The sequence below is a fragment of the Mycteria americana genome, chromosome 15, assembly GCF_035582795.1.
Source record: "Mycteria americana isolate JAX WOST 10 ecotype Jacksonville Zoo and Gardens chromosome 15, USCA_MyAme_1.0, whole genome shotgun sequence".
NCBI classification, from domain to species: Eukaryota; Metazoa; Chordata; class Aves; order Ciconiiformes; family Ciconiidae; genus Mycteria; species Mycteria americana.
In genome coordinates, this window is record NC_134379.1 from 2,477,887 (window position 1) to 2,493,428 (window position 15,542).

A 15,542-nucleotide genomic window follows, 5' to 3' on the forward strand; every position below is an offset into this window, starting at 1 on the left:
CTCTACGTGAAAAGGTGTCAAGACTCTCTTCCTCTTAAAGCATTCAGCTGAGCTGAGCACCCTAATTTTTTTAGCTAGCAGGCAAAATTGAGAAACCAGTATAAAATCCAGGAGATTTGTGGTCAGTGCGTTCAGCTGGATGTCAACCACTGAAGTTGCAATCCCTGCTCTAATAGGGGGCAGAGCAGGAGCTCGGAGCTGAGTTTCTCCTGCCCTCTCAGAGTTTGCAAGCAGCGTTCTGGGCTAACCTGGCTAAACCTGTCTATGTTTTTGGGAAAATCTGTGAAATGGGAATTCTCAAGAACTTTCACAATACAAGAGGTTTTTCTCCACTTAGCTTGCGACCACTTCACGTAGCCCACCACTTCATTTGGCAGTAATTATCTCTTTGCTAGTAGTCTCAACAAAGAAGCCAAGGACTTAATGGACCATGAAAATACAACTTGCTCTTTATTCCTAGACAGTGCTTGCTCCTTCTGAGCAGAGGGTCCTGTGTCTTGCGGCCACGCGGGGGAGCTTGCAGTGCTGCTGGCCCTGCCGCCTGCTCTGGCGGCACAGAGGACATCACCAGCGCAGGGCCTTCTCCAACCTCTTCTCCACTCAGTGCAGCCAGAGTTCTTCCTGAAGCACATCTGCTGTTTCTTTGGACTGTAGACAGAATCCTGGATGTTGCCTGGAGCTTTCTGCTAGATGGTTTCTGTTCTGGATCTTCCATGTTAAGCTTGTGAGCTGTGTCCTGGTCTCTGGTCACCTTTTTTTGTGTGTGTGTCCTCTATTACTAGTCTGGATGCTTTGACACCTCTCCTCACATGTGAGACTGTTCTGATAAGCTCTGCCTGCTACCATAGGATTTCAGTAAGCCAACACCCTTGACAAGACTGCATGTGCCACGCTAAAAAGTTGAGAACAGTTTGTAAATAATTTTCAGAGCCAGCAGGTATAGAATGGAACTGAAGAAGACAGTATTTTATCAGCAGAATCAAACACCCGTCAATAGCTCCATTCTAATGCTCCTGAGTAAAGTCTGAATAGACTTTGGGACAAATGGAGTTTAAGTTATTGTACAGTTGTGAGCATATCACAAACTAAGCACCAGAGGCCAATGCTCAGCCGGATCTCTTAAGATAGACACGGATCATTGAAATGTACAGAGTTTATATAGGTGGAGGAAAAAAATCCAGTTGTAGTTGTTTGTAATCTTAGGCATTTTACTCTAAAATGTCTTCAAGAAGAAAATTTTTAGTTCATACTGCAGCCTGGGTGCTTATCTAGATTGTAACACAAGACTTTTAACATTTCTGCTAATTTTTTTTTTTTTTTTTAAATAAGTGGAAGCCTTTTTTTTTTTTTTTAACGGCACAATCTTTGGTGTTTCTGGCTAAGGTCTTCATTGGGCATGTGGGGTTGTGGCGTGTGATTGGGACTTTCTACGCTAATATTAGGATGGGTCTGAAATGGGTTGGGTTCTACGCCAATATTGGGAGGGATGGGTTTGAAAAGCTGCAGCTCCTCACCCTGTTTGACAGTGTAAGAGGAGCTGATGGCTGTCCTCTGCGAGCCTTTTGCCCTGGCCCCTCACCTCTGTCCTGCCCGTCACCTAAGTCTCTGATGTTGCTCTGTAGTTATGGGGCTGTGCTAAAACGGGGATATCTCTGAAAGAGTCAGAAACTGTGTGACCACAGAGAAGTGGACAGGGCTAGAGTTCAGAAGTGTATGGCAACTCGCACAGTATTTAAAAATGTGTTGGTTGCAGTAGCTCTGCTGAAGACACGACCTGTAATGTAGTGACACCCTCTTCAAATGCCCATTGAAGACGGCTTTGTTCCGAAGATTAGCATATTAGCTGAAATCTTAGTGTGAAAAGGTAATTCCCTCAGCCTGTTGGAGAACTCAATATATTACTTGTCATTCTTGAGCTGGGCATTCTGATGTTTTTCTATAGCACTTTATGTATTTTGACTACAATTTACCGTGATCCTCTGGCACTAGGACTGCACCATCTGCTGATAAGACCCAACTAATCTTCAAGGACAAGGGGAAAGTGAGTGGAAGGAGTGCCTGCAGCAACACCCCACATTACCCTTCATCTCAGTCTCATGCAGTGTCCATGTAAAATGTGTCATTTTCCCTATTGGCACTAGATGTCACAGTTTTTCCTTCTCAGTAGCACGAGGATCAGAAATAATCCATAATCGGAGCTGTTAGCTGGAGCGTTGGCAGGCTCCGTTTCTTGTGAATGTGGGAAGGTTTGGCCAGGTGAAATTCAGGACGGCAGTGGGCAGAGGGCTGCTGAAACTCTGCTTCGGCAGCTCCCTGGATTGCCTGGGGCTGAAAGGTGTAGCTAATGAATTTTATACAAGCAAAGCTTAATAGTTGAACTGCATGTTCTGCTTTGTCACCCCATGTTCCTGCATTTTATGACAGGCACAGGGTATTAAAACATCCGCTGGGCTACTTATGGCGGACGGTAAGTACTTGAGAAAAAAGCAGAGAATGGGTGATGGCAAAGTCAGTGAATTAACATGACGGTGAAGGAAAACACCCGTGCATCTTCTCCCCCCTGCCCCAGCCCCACCACTATTTTTCCCAGAGATTACTGTAAAGATAGTTGTTTCTCTTTGGGTTTTCCAGCCCTTCTTCTTGATGAGTTTTAGGATCAATCCTGACCTGAAGGCTCTTCTGGCAGTAGGAATGGGTTTAAATAACAGGGAAGCTGGGCAACTATTTGTGCCGCACAGCAAGTGGTGTCTCCTCATCTGAAATACTCGTGATGCAATTTCAGAGGGGGATCCTCCTTTGGCAGAATAATTTTAGCCCCTATCAGTGAGATACTTGGAGGTCACAAGGAGACGTGGGGGTAGGGATCAGGACAGAGCACGTTTTTGTCATGGACTGGAGAGCGTCATTTGTAGTAAAAGGTGGAATGTCTTGTGACAAGTGGAATATAATACAAATTAAAAGAGGGTCCCCTAGCATCACTGAAAGCTGATTTTTTTTTTTTCTCACTTACATGCCTAGATCATTTAAGGTAACTTTAGGAGTAGCAGGTGTGTGCTTGGGAGGATGGGACTGGTGCGGGGGTCTTCTGAACTCCGTTAGAGTTGGGATGGATGCATGTCACAGCGTATATGGAGCATCTCCTTAGCTGAACAGTGGTTGTACAGTTAAGCAGGAGTACTCTGTAATACCCTGAATTGTTTGGAGGGTTAATATTCATGCAGATCAGTGTCTTCAAGGTGCTGTTTCTGAAAGCGTGGTAGGCGCAGTATCTCCCGTGGCCTGATGTTCGAAAAGGTACGTGGTATGCTACAGCAATACTAGAAGTTCAAGATTTGAAAAGGCTTTCCTTATGGAAGCAGAGGTTATCGGCCTCTAACATACACCTTTGAGTTAGAATTTATCATAATTATTTAAAAGATGAATTTTTGGAAGGTTATAAGTAAATCCTTTTTTTTTTTAAATTTTATATAGTCAGATATGACTGTTGAATTTCATAATGCTATCAAACAAATAGAGAATTTTAATTTTGTTACCTTTCCTGTAATTCTGACTTTTATAAAATGTTTACATTTAAATCACACCTCTAATAAGTGTTTGTGATATTTGTAAATGCTTTACAAAAATTAAATTCTTGGGCAGGAGGTGACTCCACACATGACAGGTGAGGCTCTCAGAGGACACTGAAAGCAGTGACCGCCCAAATCATGTCTTATTCAAAGAGCAACTAGAGCTCCAAATTTCTCAAAGGGTTTTAAAATCCTCAGATACAAGCATTACTAGATCAGAGATATAAGTGGTGGCACAAAGAGTTTTATTCTGTATTTGATATATATGTTTGAATACATGTACATGGATAATATGGATACTGTAGACAAGAAAGTTCTTGCCTACAAGGAAGCTCCTAATAAAGGTTATCTGTCGCTCTCTGGAACATATATTTATCCATCTGTAACTTCACCAGGTGCAAACTATTTCAGCTGAAGTTTTCAAGCCTTGCACTCTGCCTAGGGAGAAGTTATTTATTGTTATTTAGTTTGGAAAGCTTCATCAAAAATGCTTTTGTTTTGCCGGCAGTGTTGCTCACAGTTGATTTTGTGGGCTTGCAGCAGGAACTTGGATTTGCTAGAGAATTTGGTTTGGGTTCAGCATTATGCCTTTTGCTGTCCCCAAGAGACACTGTGCAAGCTTCATACCTTGCAACACAGATGTGTGTGCAGTAAAAACGACTTCTACACTGTCTCTAACGGGGTTTTTTTGAGCTTTCCTTTTGGCGCTCTGGGTGTCCACCCGCTTTCCCTGAACATCAGCCAGCCATTTGCTGGTTTGCTTCCTGGCTTGCCATCCGAGTGCCCTGTGGTCGAGCGCAAGGAACCAAGACAGTACGAATTCACGTCTCCTTCAGTCCGCTGTGCTGCAGGACGCCTTTTATTGAGAAAGCCTTTGCCTCCTCTCATCCTGGAACCGTTTCTTCCCATCTCTCATCCACTTGGCTGCGTGCTGTTCAGAAGAACCATGCCAACATGTGCTTGGCTGTGCCGCCTGCGACCACTGCTTTGATCGCTAAATGACACCTTTTTCAGAGCCAAGAAGAGAATGAAGGAATCCTGGGTTTTGGCACTCCACCCTTGTCAAGGCATTAAGTCTGAATGCCTCTGGCAAACCACGTGCATCATGCCCTTTTTCTGGGAGTTGGTTCATGCTGAAGATAAAGATTTTACAGCTTTTGGTCACAGTGTAAGTGCAGAGTGTCTCTCTTTTAGATCTGAAGTTCTGGGCATCAGATTTGAATGATGAAATACCAAAATTGCTACGTCTGCATCAAGTACAATTTCTGGGGCTGTCGTGGTTCCCTTTGTAAAACACACCTTGTCCACAGCTGTGCAGCAGAGTGGTTCAGCATCCTGGGCTCAGTGGACGCTGGTTTACCTCCAGAAAAGACAGAGGTTGTGAAGGGGGAATAAAGCGCGTGTTCCTTGATTTAACAATGCCAGAACGTGCGTGCACAGCGGGGTAGAAATGTGCTTTCATTAATGTTCAGCTTTGGCATTTCCAGTGCTCACATGCTAGACAGCTACAACTGTTGCATTTCTTTTCTTATTACAACTTTTGCATGTAATAAATAGTGACATACAAATGTATTCATGTTTTAGATATATTTTTTACCTATAAATCTTACGTATCATAGATGCAGCAGAATGGGAACAAGACAAAATTGTTGTCAGGGTTCTGTAAGTTCAGTTGTCCTACTTAGAGATTTCGAGACCCACATTCTGGTTTCCAAATTTGAGCATAAATAAATAAAATGAAGCACGGCATAAAGTACCTAGGCTCAAGCATCATCCTTGTTGTGAGAGAAATAGAATAAACCAGGACAATTGGCATGGCTCAAGCGTAGATGCTGTCAAATAATAAGCTGTTCTCGTTTACATCAGATTTTGTCAGCTACGCTTCTCCAGGAATTACAGGTCCTGCTAGAAAGAGGCTTAAAAGCTCGCTCTGCCTGAACACCAGCCACCGTTAGCGCTGGCTTGCCTTCGCTCGGAGTCTGGTGTGCTTTCAGGAGGGAGACTGGGATCGGTTTCTTCCCCGTTCCCCTTGGTGCCTGTTGTCAACAGCTCCGGCTGCCACTAGCAGTCAATTTGTAACTGCATCAGTGTGTGTATTACTGTTCACATCGATAGCGCAATTAATGTTGAAGTCAATTTTGGTGTTAATTTTAGGCCATGATTAGTGTTGACACTGTGTGTCAAACTAATGGCATTTATGAGCACCATGAAAACGAACGTTAGTTAATATCATGTTTTTACTATCTGTTAATGGTTACATTAAGCCAAAGATCTAGTGGGAGAAGGTGTGTATAAAATTATATATATAAAACTTGTGTGTAATATATATGTGTCATGCAATTCTGCATTGCTGGTGCTATTCAGGGAGCAAATGACATCTGAGCACTGAATCCTAATCACAGTTTGGAACATCAGAAATAATGATCACTTCTGATCGGAGGTTGTGAATAATTCATCTGGTTTGATTTTCACGTTCTGTCCGGTGATACTTTTCAAACCAAACGTGTTCCTACAGGAGAATAATGGTCCCACTTCTTATGGAAATACCGTGGCACAAATCATTTTGCCAACATAAAAACAGTTAAATAAGACGGTTCCTGCTTTTATTTTTTTCCTCCCTCTCTTCTTCATTCCTGGGTGTGCTGGGAATAGAGCTGTGGCAGGAGAAGCACTTCCAAACTGTGCTGGCTCTTAAAAAGAGCCTGTTTTGAAGGCACTGCCGCTTACCGTCGCCCGTTATTGTTCTGACAGTGCTCTTAGGTGATTAGCTCAGCCTGTCTAATTAACCTGTGAACTCTCCATTTTTTTGGCATGCTGCCGTTAACTTAAAAATCTAATCTTTTTTTTTTCTGAAATAGAAAGCTATCCTCCACTACCCATAAATTTAAACGGAATCTACATTGTTCATGGCCAAAAAATCCTTAGTTGTGCCCTGTGATTTTTATTACTGGGTAAATGGCACAAAACACGCTATGCATTGGCAAAATTGGCACACAAGTTAATAAAGTGGTGCACTTTAATTTTTCTTTTCTTAAACTGCATATGGTTGCTCCATATTTATCAGCTATAAGCTATGTTCAAGAGTTTGTGTTTACTGTGCCCTGGCTGGATAGTTTTTACTATTCTACTAGTGAATATTAACAAAAGGGATTTTATTTATGTAGAGGATACACGATCTCGAGTTAGGGAACTATTCCAAGACTTCTGTTACAATCTGAATTTTCTAAATAGAAAAGGCTTTTAATTTGCCTGTTTTCTGTACTGTCAAAAATCATCAAGCTGATGAAAGTGAGGAAAATCTCTTACATCTTGGTAGGTGAGACAGACTGTGGACCAGGCCTGGATACTAACCGAGCTCGGTCACTGGTCCCTGAGCCCTGGAGCAAGCGTTAATTCATCTGCCTCACGTGTGAGCTGAGGGTGCTAGGATTTTACTTTCAGTATGTTGTGGTTATTGTATAGGTTTCTGGCAGTGTCTTTATGTGTTTTATCTTGCGGTTTACTGCGGTGACAAGTATTTAGCAAATACAAAGCCTGAGCATTTCTCCTTTTGCTCGTGTGGCTTGTGTTCATCTGATGGTGCTTGAAGCTTCCTGGCGTGGTCCTGGCTGATGGGATCAGTGTAGCTGTAAGGAAACGACTACATAGGCAAAACCCTGTAAATTAGTGTTACTTCTGTGCTATTTTGGAAGAAGTTTATGGTGCAGTTTTAAAGGGAATATTACCCCATCTTCCCTGTGGGTTTTTATCAATAACTAAAGCTGGTTTCGGAGGTTGTATCAGAAAGGTTTAGTAAGTGCCCACTTAAGGATTCTAGTTATGGCAGGGGGGGGAAAAAAAGCCTGTAAAATATGGTAAAGAACTGAACTGCAGTAGGTGACGGGGTATAGACGGGCGTCCCGTGTTTCTTAGAGGCTAATCTTGAAGCCTTTAATTTGGATTTGCAGACTTTTTTAACCTGCTGTTTCTAATTGCAAGCTTGCCCACAGTTGAGCGTTAGAAGAGAGACACAATATCCAGCCCCTGGCATCTCTTTTCCTGCAACAGTCAGGTCAGAAGGACAAAGCTTGCTTTTCTTCTCCTTTTTTCACCTTTATTCTTCCTTTTTCTGTTATGAAAGTCCAGCAGTAGAAGAGCAGAAGTCCAAGGAACCCCTCTGGCTGTGTAGGTTTGCTTGGGAGGAATTAGGTTGCTCTTCCAGACTCTGGACTGGTTGTCTGTGTGACCCCTGGTCTCTTTGCACACACTTTTGGTCTGTATGCCTGACCAACAGCTGCATCCACTTGTTTTACGGCATTGCGACTTTCCCCTTTAATTTTGCAATAATACTGGTATTTTAGCAAAGCATGCCACTGACTTTTAGGGATTTATGCTTCTGTCTTTGAAACTGCTGCAGTATCTCTCTCTTCCAAACCCTGCAGTTGGATGCTAAGATGTAACTGTAAATCTGCAAATATTCAGAGGCAAACAAATTAATCCCTTACGATGTATCAGTCAAAATAGCAGTGGATGAAACTGAGACTAAGGAGAAGGTGAACTGAAACACCATCATTCTGTTAACTTGCAATCTCAGCTCTCAAAAGGGGAGGTGTAAGGGAAGGATCTGCTGGTAGCTGGTTGTAATATTTTTGGATTGCTGCCTGCTTCACTTCCAATGACCCTTTGATTAATTCCTCTGCCTTTTTATTTTTTTTAATGAGCCTATTATGGCATATCTTATTGCAGATGCTGATTGGATCTCAACTGTGTATTGTGCCATTTTGATTTGGATTAAATGGCACATATCTATCTGCTGCTTCTCCCCCTCCCGCTTTAGTTCATCATGTTCAGAATTCAGAGTCTCCACAATGAGAGTTTCAACCCTCCTGATTGCAGAGGATGTGCAATCGGCTTGAGGAATGTGTACTCAGAGCTTATGATCCTTGGGCAAGCGGAGACTGGGTGATGCATGTGGCTTTCAAGGGACGCTGCTATTTCCATCTGTTAATGGCATTCCAGGATGGCCAACTCCCCAGTGCAGTGATACGCGGCAGCTGAGAGACGGGAGATGCAGGGTACAGATGTTGCTGATCTCCATAAGATGGGCCAGAAGAGATCATCCGGTGATTTTAAAAAGAAAAATATGCAGCAAAAAGCATTACTTATCCAGGCAGCTTTGGAAAGAAACTGCTGCAATATTTGGGAAGGAAAAAGAGAAGAGCCAAAGAAATGAAAGGAAGGACAGAAAAAAAAATGGAGGTAGTTAGGAAATAAAAGCATTATTAAAATGAGGGCAGGGTGAGAGAGAACCAGGGTGACGAGGTTCTGCGGTGATATCTGGGTAGCCTAAGCAGATGGTGAAGAGTCCTGTACAGCAGCACATCCACCCTCACCCCGTGAGCTCTGGCACACGGAATAAACGCAGCACCCTGCGAGAGGGGCGTTTGCAGAATGTGTTTTGGACCTGCAACAAATCCCTGAATGGGGAGAGGGAGGGCCAGTATTAGTGTCTTGGGTGGGAAGAGAGCAATGGAGGATGTGCTCCAGTGAGTGTGGAAAGGATCAGGTCCTGCCAGCTGTGCTCTACACTGGTAGCGCCTATCAGAGCTGCTGTTGTCAGAGTTCCCAAAGAAAATACACAAAGTGCAACACACGTAAGAAAAATGGCCCCTGTGCGATTCCCCTCTTTCACATCTTGAAGATAAACATTTAGTTTTTGTTGTTCTCTGCTCTTTGATTGCAGATTGGGATGGTGGCCTGGAAGATGACTCTGAAGACCCCTGAGTATCCAGAAGGCCGTGATATCATTGTCATTGGCAATGACATTACATACCGAATAGGTTCTTTTGGGCCTCAAGAGGACATGCTGTTCCTGAGGGCTTCAGAGTTTGCTCGAACACATGGCATCCCCCGTATCTATGTGGCTGCCAACAGTGGAGCCAGGATTGGTTTGGCTGAGGAGATTCGGCACATGTTCCACGTAGCTTGGGAAGACCCAGATGACCCATACAAGGTAAGGAGGCACAGGAATCAGAGGTGAAACTCTGCGGTAGCTCACAAAAGACTCTTATTTTTACACCACCTCTTTTAATAGAGGTGAGGGTAAATATTTGCCAGACTGTTAGGTCCAAAGTTCTCCTTGGTATTGGATCTCTCAGGCAGTAGGGTTGGCATCCAGAATGAGTTAGTGCTAAATGTTGAAAACATCCCTACGTTTCACTGACCACAGCTGGAGCTCTGATGTTAAGAGAGGATGTTCTTATCACTATCTGGAATTAAATTCTGCTCTCTTGGAACTTTTCTTTTTGGAAGGGGTTATTGGGGATCGGGAAGGGACTACAGATGGGAATGAGATGAATGAATGTTTTTTCCTGCAGGGATACAAATACTTGTACCTGACTCCTCAAGACTATAAGAAAGTTAGTGCCCTGAACTCAGTTCACTGTGAACATGTGGAGGACAATGGAGAGTCCAGGTAAGCACAGCCAGGTCAGAATGAAAAGCTTTCTGTCCATCCTTGGGTATACAACGTGATGCATGTCACGTCCTTGTCTTCAGCTAGGACACTCTTTAGGATCCAGGTATGTAGAAAGCCATAGCTGTGTGTGGTCAGAGCATGGAACCAGAGAGTTACAAGTTGCATCACAACATGCCTTGTCTGAGGTAGTGCCGTGTTGACTCCTGCTGCCTAGGGGCACAGGTCATGACTGAGGGTCCTCCAGTGGTAAACGCTGAATGAGCAGGACGATGATTCTTGCCCAAAGACTTGCAGTCTAAATTTTGAAAATTACTTTTCTGCTAGAGTCTGTAGAAAGGATAAAAGAATTCCTGAGTGAAGGCTAAGCCCTCCGTGCGTTTTGAAGGGTTGGGCTGCAGTGGTTGCACTAAACTGCCTTATAGCCTATGGTTTTCCACACACGTCTACTCTAGGTGTCTTCGTCTTCCCAGCTACGTCCCAAAGGGAGCACATCTGAAATTGAGGTGCAAAGAAGCTTTCAGAGCTAGACTGCAGCTGTAGTGGTGCTCCTGGGCAGAAGGAGGAGGATGTGCTTAGGAAGAAAAAAAAAAGCCTAGTTTGCAGACTGGCAAGCTCTGAAAGAACAAAAGGATGGTGCTGGGTGCGGGGATGTGTGCGTGCCTGCGTGTGTGGTGGGGAAGCTTGTGGCTCTCTTCAGTGAAGCACTTAAGCACACGCTCAAGTACTGTGCTTAGCAAGGGCCTAGTGGAAAAGATAGAAGCCAGTTTGAGAGCGCTGAGTAAGAAGGGACAGTGCTGGGGAAGGAAGGCATGAAAGAAGAAAGTAAAGAAAAGGTAAGAACCTCATTATAACCTCTTGTTCTTTCTTTTTCCTTCTGGCTGCATTCTCTTCCTTTCTTGCCCTTTTTCCTATAATCAGCTTGCTCCTCACGTCCTGTGGGAATGACAGAAGAACACTTTTCACGGGCATTCCTCTCCCTTGGCATTTCCTCTTTGCAGTGCTGCTTTGGCTGCTCATATGTAGGACTACTCCATGGTGTTCAGCAAGGCTGCAGAATGAGCCCGTGTATGGGTCCTGGCCAGATTTTATGCACATTACTCTTCAGGGCCTTAATGATATTTAGTCACTTTTCATTTTCTTCGTAGCAAACTGATTCAGCAAATCACTGGACCTTGTGACTCAAAGGCTGTGTGTGTCTCCCTCAGGTATAAGATAACAGATATTATCGGAAAGGAAGACGGACTTGGAATAGAGAACCTCAGAGGATCTGGCATGATTGCTGGAGAATCATCTTTAGCCTATGAGAGTATTATCACCATCAACTTGGTAATCCCCCACTGCTTTCTATTCTTCAAACCGTATTGTCTGTTTCAGCTAAAACTCCTGCAATGATATCCAGAAGATACATCTGGGAGCAGACTTCTGGTTGATGGAAATTGGCTCCTGTAGGCTTTGAGCGATGCTACTGGCACCATTACAGGGCTGGGTCTCTTTCAGACTAAATTTAAAACACTTCTAGAAAACAGTCATTTGGCTTCATGTTTGCTCAGTCTGTGAGTTACTGCTTCTCTTTTTGTGAATAAAATACACATACATTCAGATACTGTGTTTTACAAAAAAATAGCTTCTGGAGTTCTGCAGTGAGAGTAGATTTTCTAGCCTTGTACTACAAAGGTGCGTAGTTTTATCTAGATGTTTGAATCGATAGGTTTTGGCTGTGTGGTAAGACAGAAATCAATGCGAGATTTTTTTTTTAATTATTTTTCTTTTTTTTTCTTTTTTTTAAGGTTACATGTCGGGCAATTGGAATTGGGGCTTACCTTGTTCGGCTAGGTCAGAGGACTATCCAGGTTGAGAACTCTCATATAATCCTGACTGGCTGTGGAGCCCTCAACAAAGTAAGTCTTTGCATTTCAGTCTTCAGAGCTATGTGAATGGAGTTGGTGTTTCTGTGAGTTCTGGCAGAGACTCAAGGAGCTGCCACGACTATCGCTGTCATTGCGCTCGGTCCCTTTTGCTTTCCCCCTTCTCGGGCTCCTCCCGATCGAGAAGGAGAACTGACACAGGGCAGCAGCTGTGAGCCTTTCATGCCTTTGCAGTCTTTTCCTTTTTTCTTTTCTCTCTGGTCAGAAAGCAGTCCTTTCATGCACCTGTTTTTCTTGACAAGAACATTGTATTGACGGCCAGAGGCACTATTCCAGGCATCCTGGTTGGAGATTGGCAGGAGACCTTGGCAGAACTGCAGATTTAAGGGCTTGAGCATGAACCAGGTGAAGGGGAAGAAGGAGAAGCGGCTTTTAACATAGGTTGTGTGCAGTGACTAAATGACAGAAGTGGACAAGCCCACCAACTGGGCAGCATCTTCTCCCACCCACTGTGTACTGTGATAGAGGAAACGGGGCTGTTTCCAGTGGCTGGAAGACTGTTTCAAAATACGTGGGCCAGAATCACCCTGAACTTTCAGCCATCCACAGCATTGCATTAATACTGGGGGAGCACTGAAGCCTGAGAAAGAGTGTGTGGATGATTTGGAAGGGGTCAGACCTGCTGGAAATCTCAGCTGTGGGGGCAGGGAGGAATAACTTGGGCTGTAAGAAAACTTACTGCTTTCACTGCTAAAGTGGCTCTTCTTTTTTTTTTTTTTTCCCCCCCACCAGAGGCGTTTTTTCTCCCTTGCTGCCCCAAGCCTATTAATATCACAGCCTCCAGCTCCTTGTCTGTAGCAGACACGGCTCACAGCCGACTCCGCTCTTGTCCCTCTCACTGAGGGCTTTGTTTACGTGGGAGTTAGGATTGTGCGGGCGCGAGTGCCCTTCCCCATTGTGCAGCTTTGTTCTCAGGCACTCTCCAGCACCTGGGGTGGTTGTGCTTCATCGCAAGCTGCGTTTCAAGGAGTGCCTGCCTGACAATGGGAGATAAAAGGAAAATAGTCTCTCGTTGAATTATTCCCCTGAATAAAGGGGGCTCTGCAGAAAATGAAGCATTGATCCTATCAACTCTAGGATGCAGCACCCTCAGTTAGATCTCTTACACACATCACACACACCTGCATCAATGGAAGGAAAAGAGGCATTTGAAGATCCGTCCTTTAAAAAGAAATTGAGTCAGTTTAGTGCTTGCTGAAGTGGAGTAAGTTGCCTGGTTCCAGCTGTCATTTGTTGGGGATCGGGGCCCTGCAGAGTTTCCCAGATGGCAGGGCCAGTCTGTTTAGTCCTCCTCTTCTGCTCTCTTCTTGCCAGGTTTAACTGCACTCTCTACCCCTGGAGTGAATGTTTGTTTTTACAGGACTAGATTAATCTCACTAAATTTTAAGCACTTAAAAATTAAGGATTTAGTCTAAATTAAGCACCTGACATCTGTCAGCAGGCGTAGGCAGAAGGAGATGCTTTCTGGGGGTGACTTCTCCCATCCCAAGAATTTCAGTGGGCTGAATAATCCCATGTGCTCTTTTCTCTCCTCCCTGCTCTGTTGGAAAGGCATATATTTTTATGTAGGCACTGAACCTCTCCCTGCCTGAAGGTCAGGCAAAGGAGGAACCTATTGCATCCTATCCAGCTTTCCCAGTAAGACAGCTAAGCCCAGACCCAACAATAAGTTCACCTGTCCTCGAACAGTGGGAGACTGGGAATCCCCACTCACTCCTGGATGTTGTGTGATGTGTCTTGCTAGTTCATACGATCTTCATTTTCCAGTCCCTGCAGTTCTGGTCAGAGCTTCTTGAATGGATCCAGCTATAATTGTGTCCCAGAAGTATGTCTGAAGTAGTGAAATGATGTCCAGTGCTAACCTGAAATGACCAAGCTCAGTCCAGCTGAGATCTTCGGGAGGGTGTGGAGCAAAGGGTGAATGCTAATGCATTTGCATCATCCTGCCATGGAGGCAGTATCTACTTCAGACTTACCCTCTGTCTCCCTGTTCTTATATGTAAACTGTTAAACACTTGTCCCTTGCATTTAGACGGACAGTTTGAATTTTCTTTTGGTCAGGTCATTGTCAGCCAGGGGCCAATTCAGCAAAGTCTTCCCTTGTAGGAACGCAGAGGCTGTTTGGGCATGATGTATGACGTGTTCTTGGTCATTCACGTGAATAAGTCTCCAGAAGGGTCTCACGGTGGAAACCTATTGTAGTTTTTCTCTGTGGAGTGAGTGAGCCTTGCTTCTTCTTGTTCCCTTAGAGTAGATGGTGAGAAGAGCCCTGTGCAGCAAAGTCAGTGCTTTACTTCGTGGGAACTAGAAGGTCACCAGTCCAGCTGGCAGGGTCTTGAGGAGAGATCATGACTGAAACAAAAATAAATAAATGGAAACTGCTACCTTGCATGACAGTTGGAACTGAATGTTTTCTAACACAGTTGCATGCAAATATTCCTTTAGCTTTTCCCAATTAGGTGTCAGAGATTTGGGACAATTTTTTCCATTGCTGACTTTCAAACCCTGTCTTCGTAGAGGATGCTGTACAAAGCTTACACGTAGTCTTGTGTCTGCATACACATCTTCTTCAAAATGTCTTCTCTCTGCAAGAAGAGAATGTGCAGTGCAAAAATGTTTCTGCAGCAATGGAGACAATTAGGCTTTCAGAGAGCAGTGAGGTTTTTTCTGGGAAGTTGTTTGAATTTTTTTTTTTTTATTCTTTTTTCTTGTGAAATACTGGATTCTTTTTAATTTGCAGGGGCAGCAGAGGGGGACTGTGACAAACATTACGTGCCAGCAGATCTGTTGCTGGTCTTGTTCATTATCATTATGTAAAACCAGCCTGAGGGTTTAGGTGTAGAGGGAAGGGTCCAGCTGCCAAAACCAGACTGTAACCTATAACTTAGATGATGAGCTCAAGGTCAATATCATTTTTAGCTGAAGCTAATGTTTGGTTCTGGAGGTTGACTAATCATGTGCTGGCTGTTCACTGCGTCCGTGTCGCTGCTTTGTAAGTAGAAAGGCATATCACTGTAAGGCACCTGATATCAGGCGGGTTTAAGGATTCTCTCAGCCCCATTGCCTGTCAGGGGTGACAAGAAACTGCGCAAGAGCTGTACAAGGTTTCCTCCGCTCCTGATTAAGCTGTCTTTGTTTATAGTCCAGCCCGACGGGCGAGGGAAAGACCTGGGGAAAAGGTGTGATGCTCTGTGGTGGGGACAGTGCTCTGCATGTGGGGCTCCAGGGCTGCATTTCATCTGTACCCCTTTTGTCTTCACCATTGCATTTCAGCAGGGGGTGGAGAGGTGGAAATGACATTTCATTCCTCTCCTGTGAGTGTGTGTGCGCGCCTGTGCTGAGCCCGCTGACCCCCCTGAAAATTGAAATAATGATAATGCGCGTCTCCTGACTGCATCAAAGTATCAGCACATCAAAAGCCAGGAGGCATGAAATGCAAATGATAAAGTGAAAGCAGATGGATTGTGCATGATCGCCTGATGCCCAATGAATTTTAAAAGGTGCTGGTTCACATGGGGAGAGGGGCTGAAATAAACACGTTATCCCTGCAATTTTTTTTTTGTTCTTGCCGCTCACTCCTGACAATATTTTTTC

The 15,542-nt window shown here is 44.2% G+C and overlaps 1 protein-coding gene across 6 annotated transcripts in view; it reads left to right on the forward strand.

The window, feature by feature from the left end:
• The window catches only part of ACACA (acetyl-CoA carboxylase alpha), a 154,630-nt gene that overhangs the window by 91,881 nt on the left and 47,207 nt on the right, over window positions 1-15,542 (forward strand). For all 6 annotated transcript variants that reach the window (XM_075518341.1, XM_075518340.1, XM_075518343.1 and 3 more), the window contains 4 exons: window positions 9,289-9,558; window positions 9,923-10,020; window positions 11,229-11,349; window positions 11,811-11,921. In XM_075518341.1, the coding sequence (XP_075374456.1) occupies window positions 9,289-9,558; window positions 9,923-10,020; window positions 11,229-11,349; window positions 11,811-11,921 (600 nt within the window). The remainder of the gene's footprint in view (window positions 1-9,288; window positions 9,559-9,922; window positions 10,021-11,228; window positions 11,350-11,810; window positions 11,922-15,542) is intronic.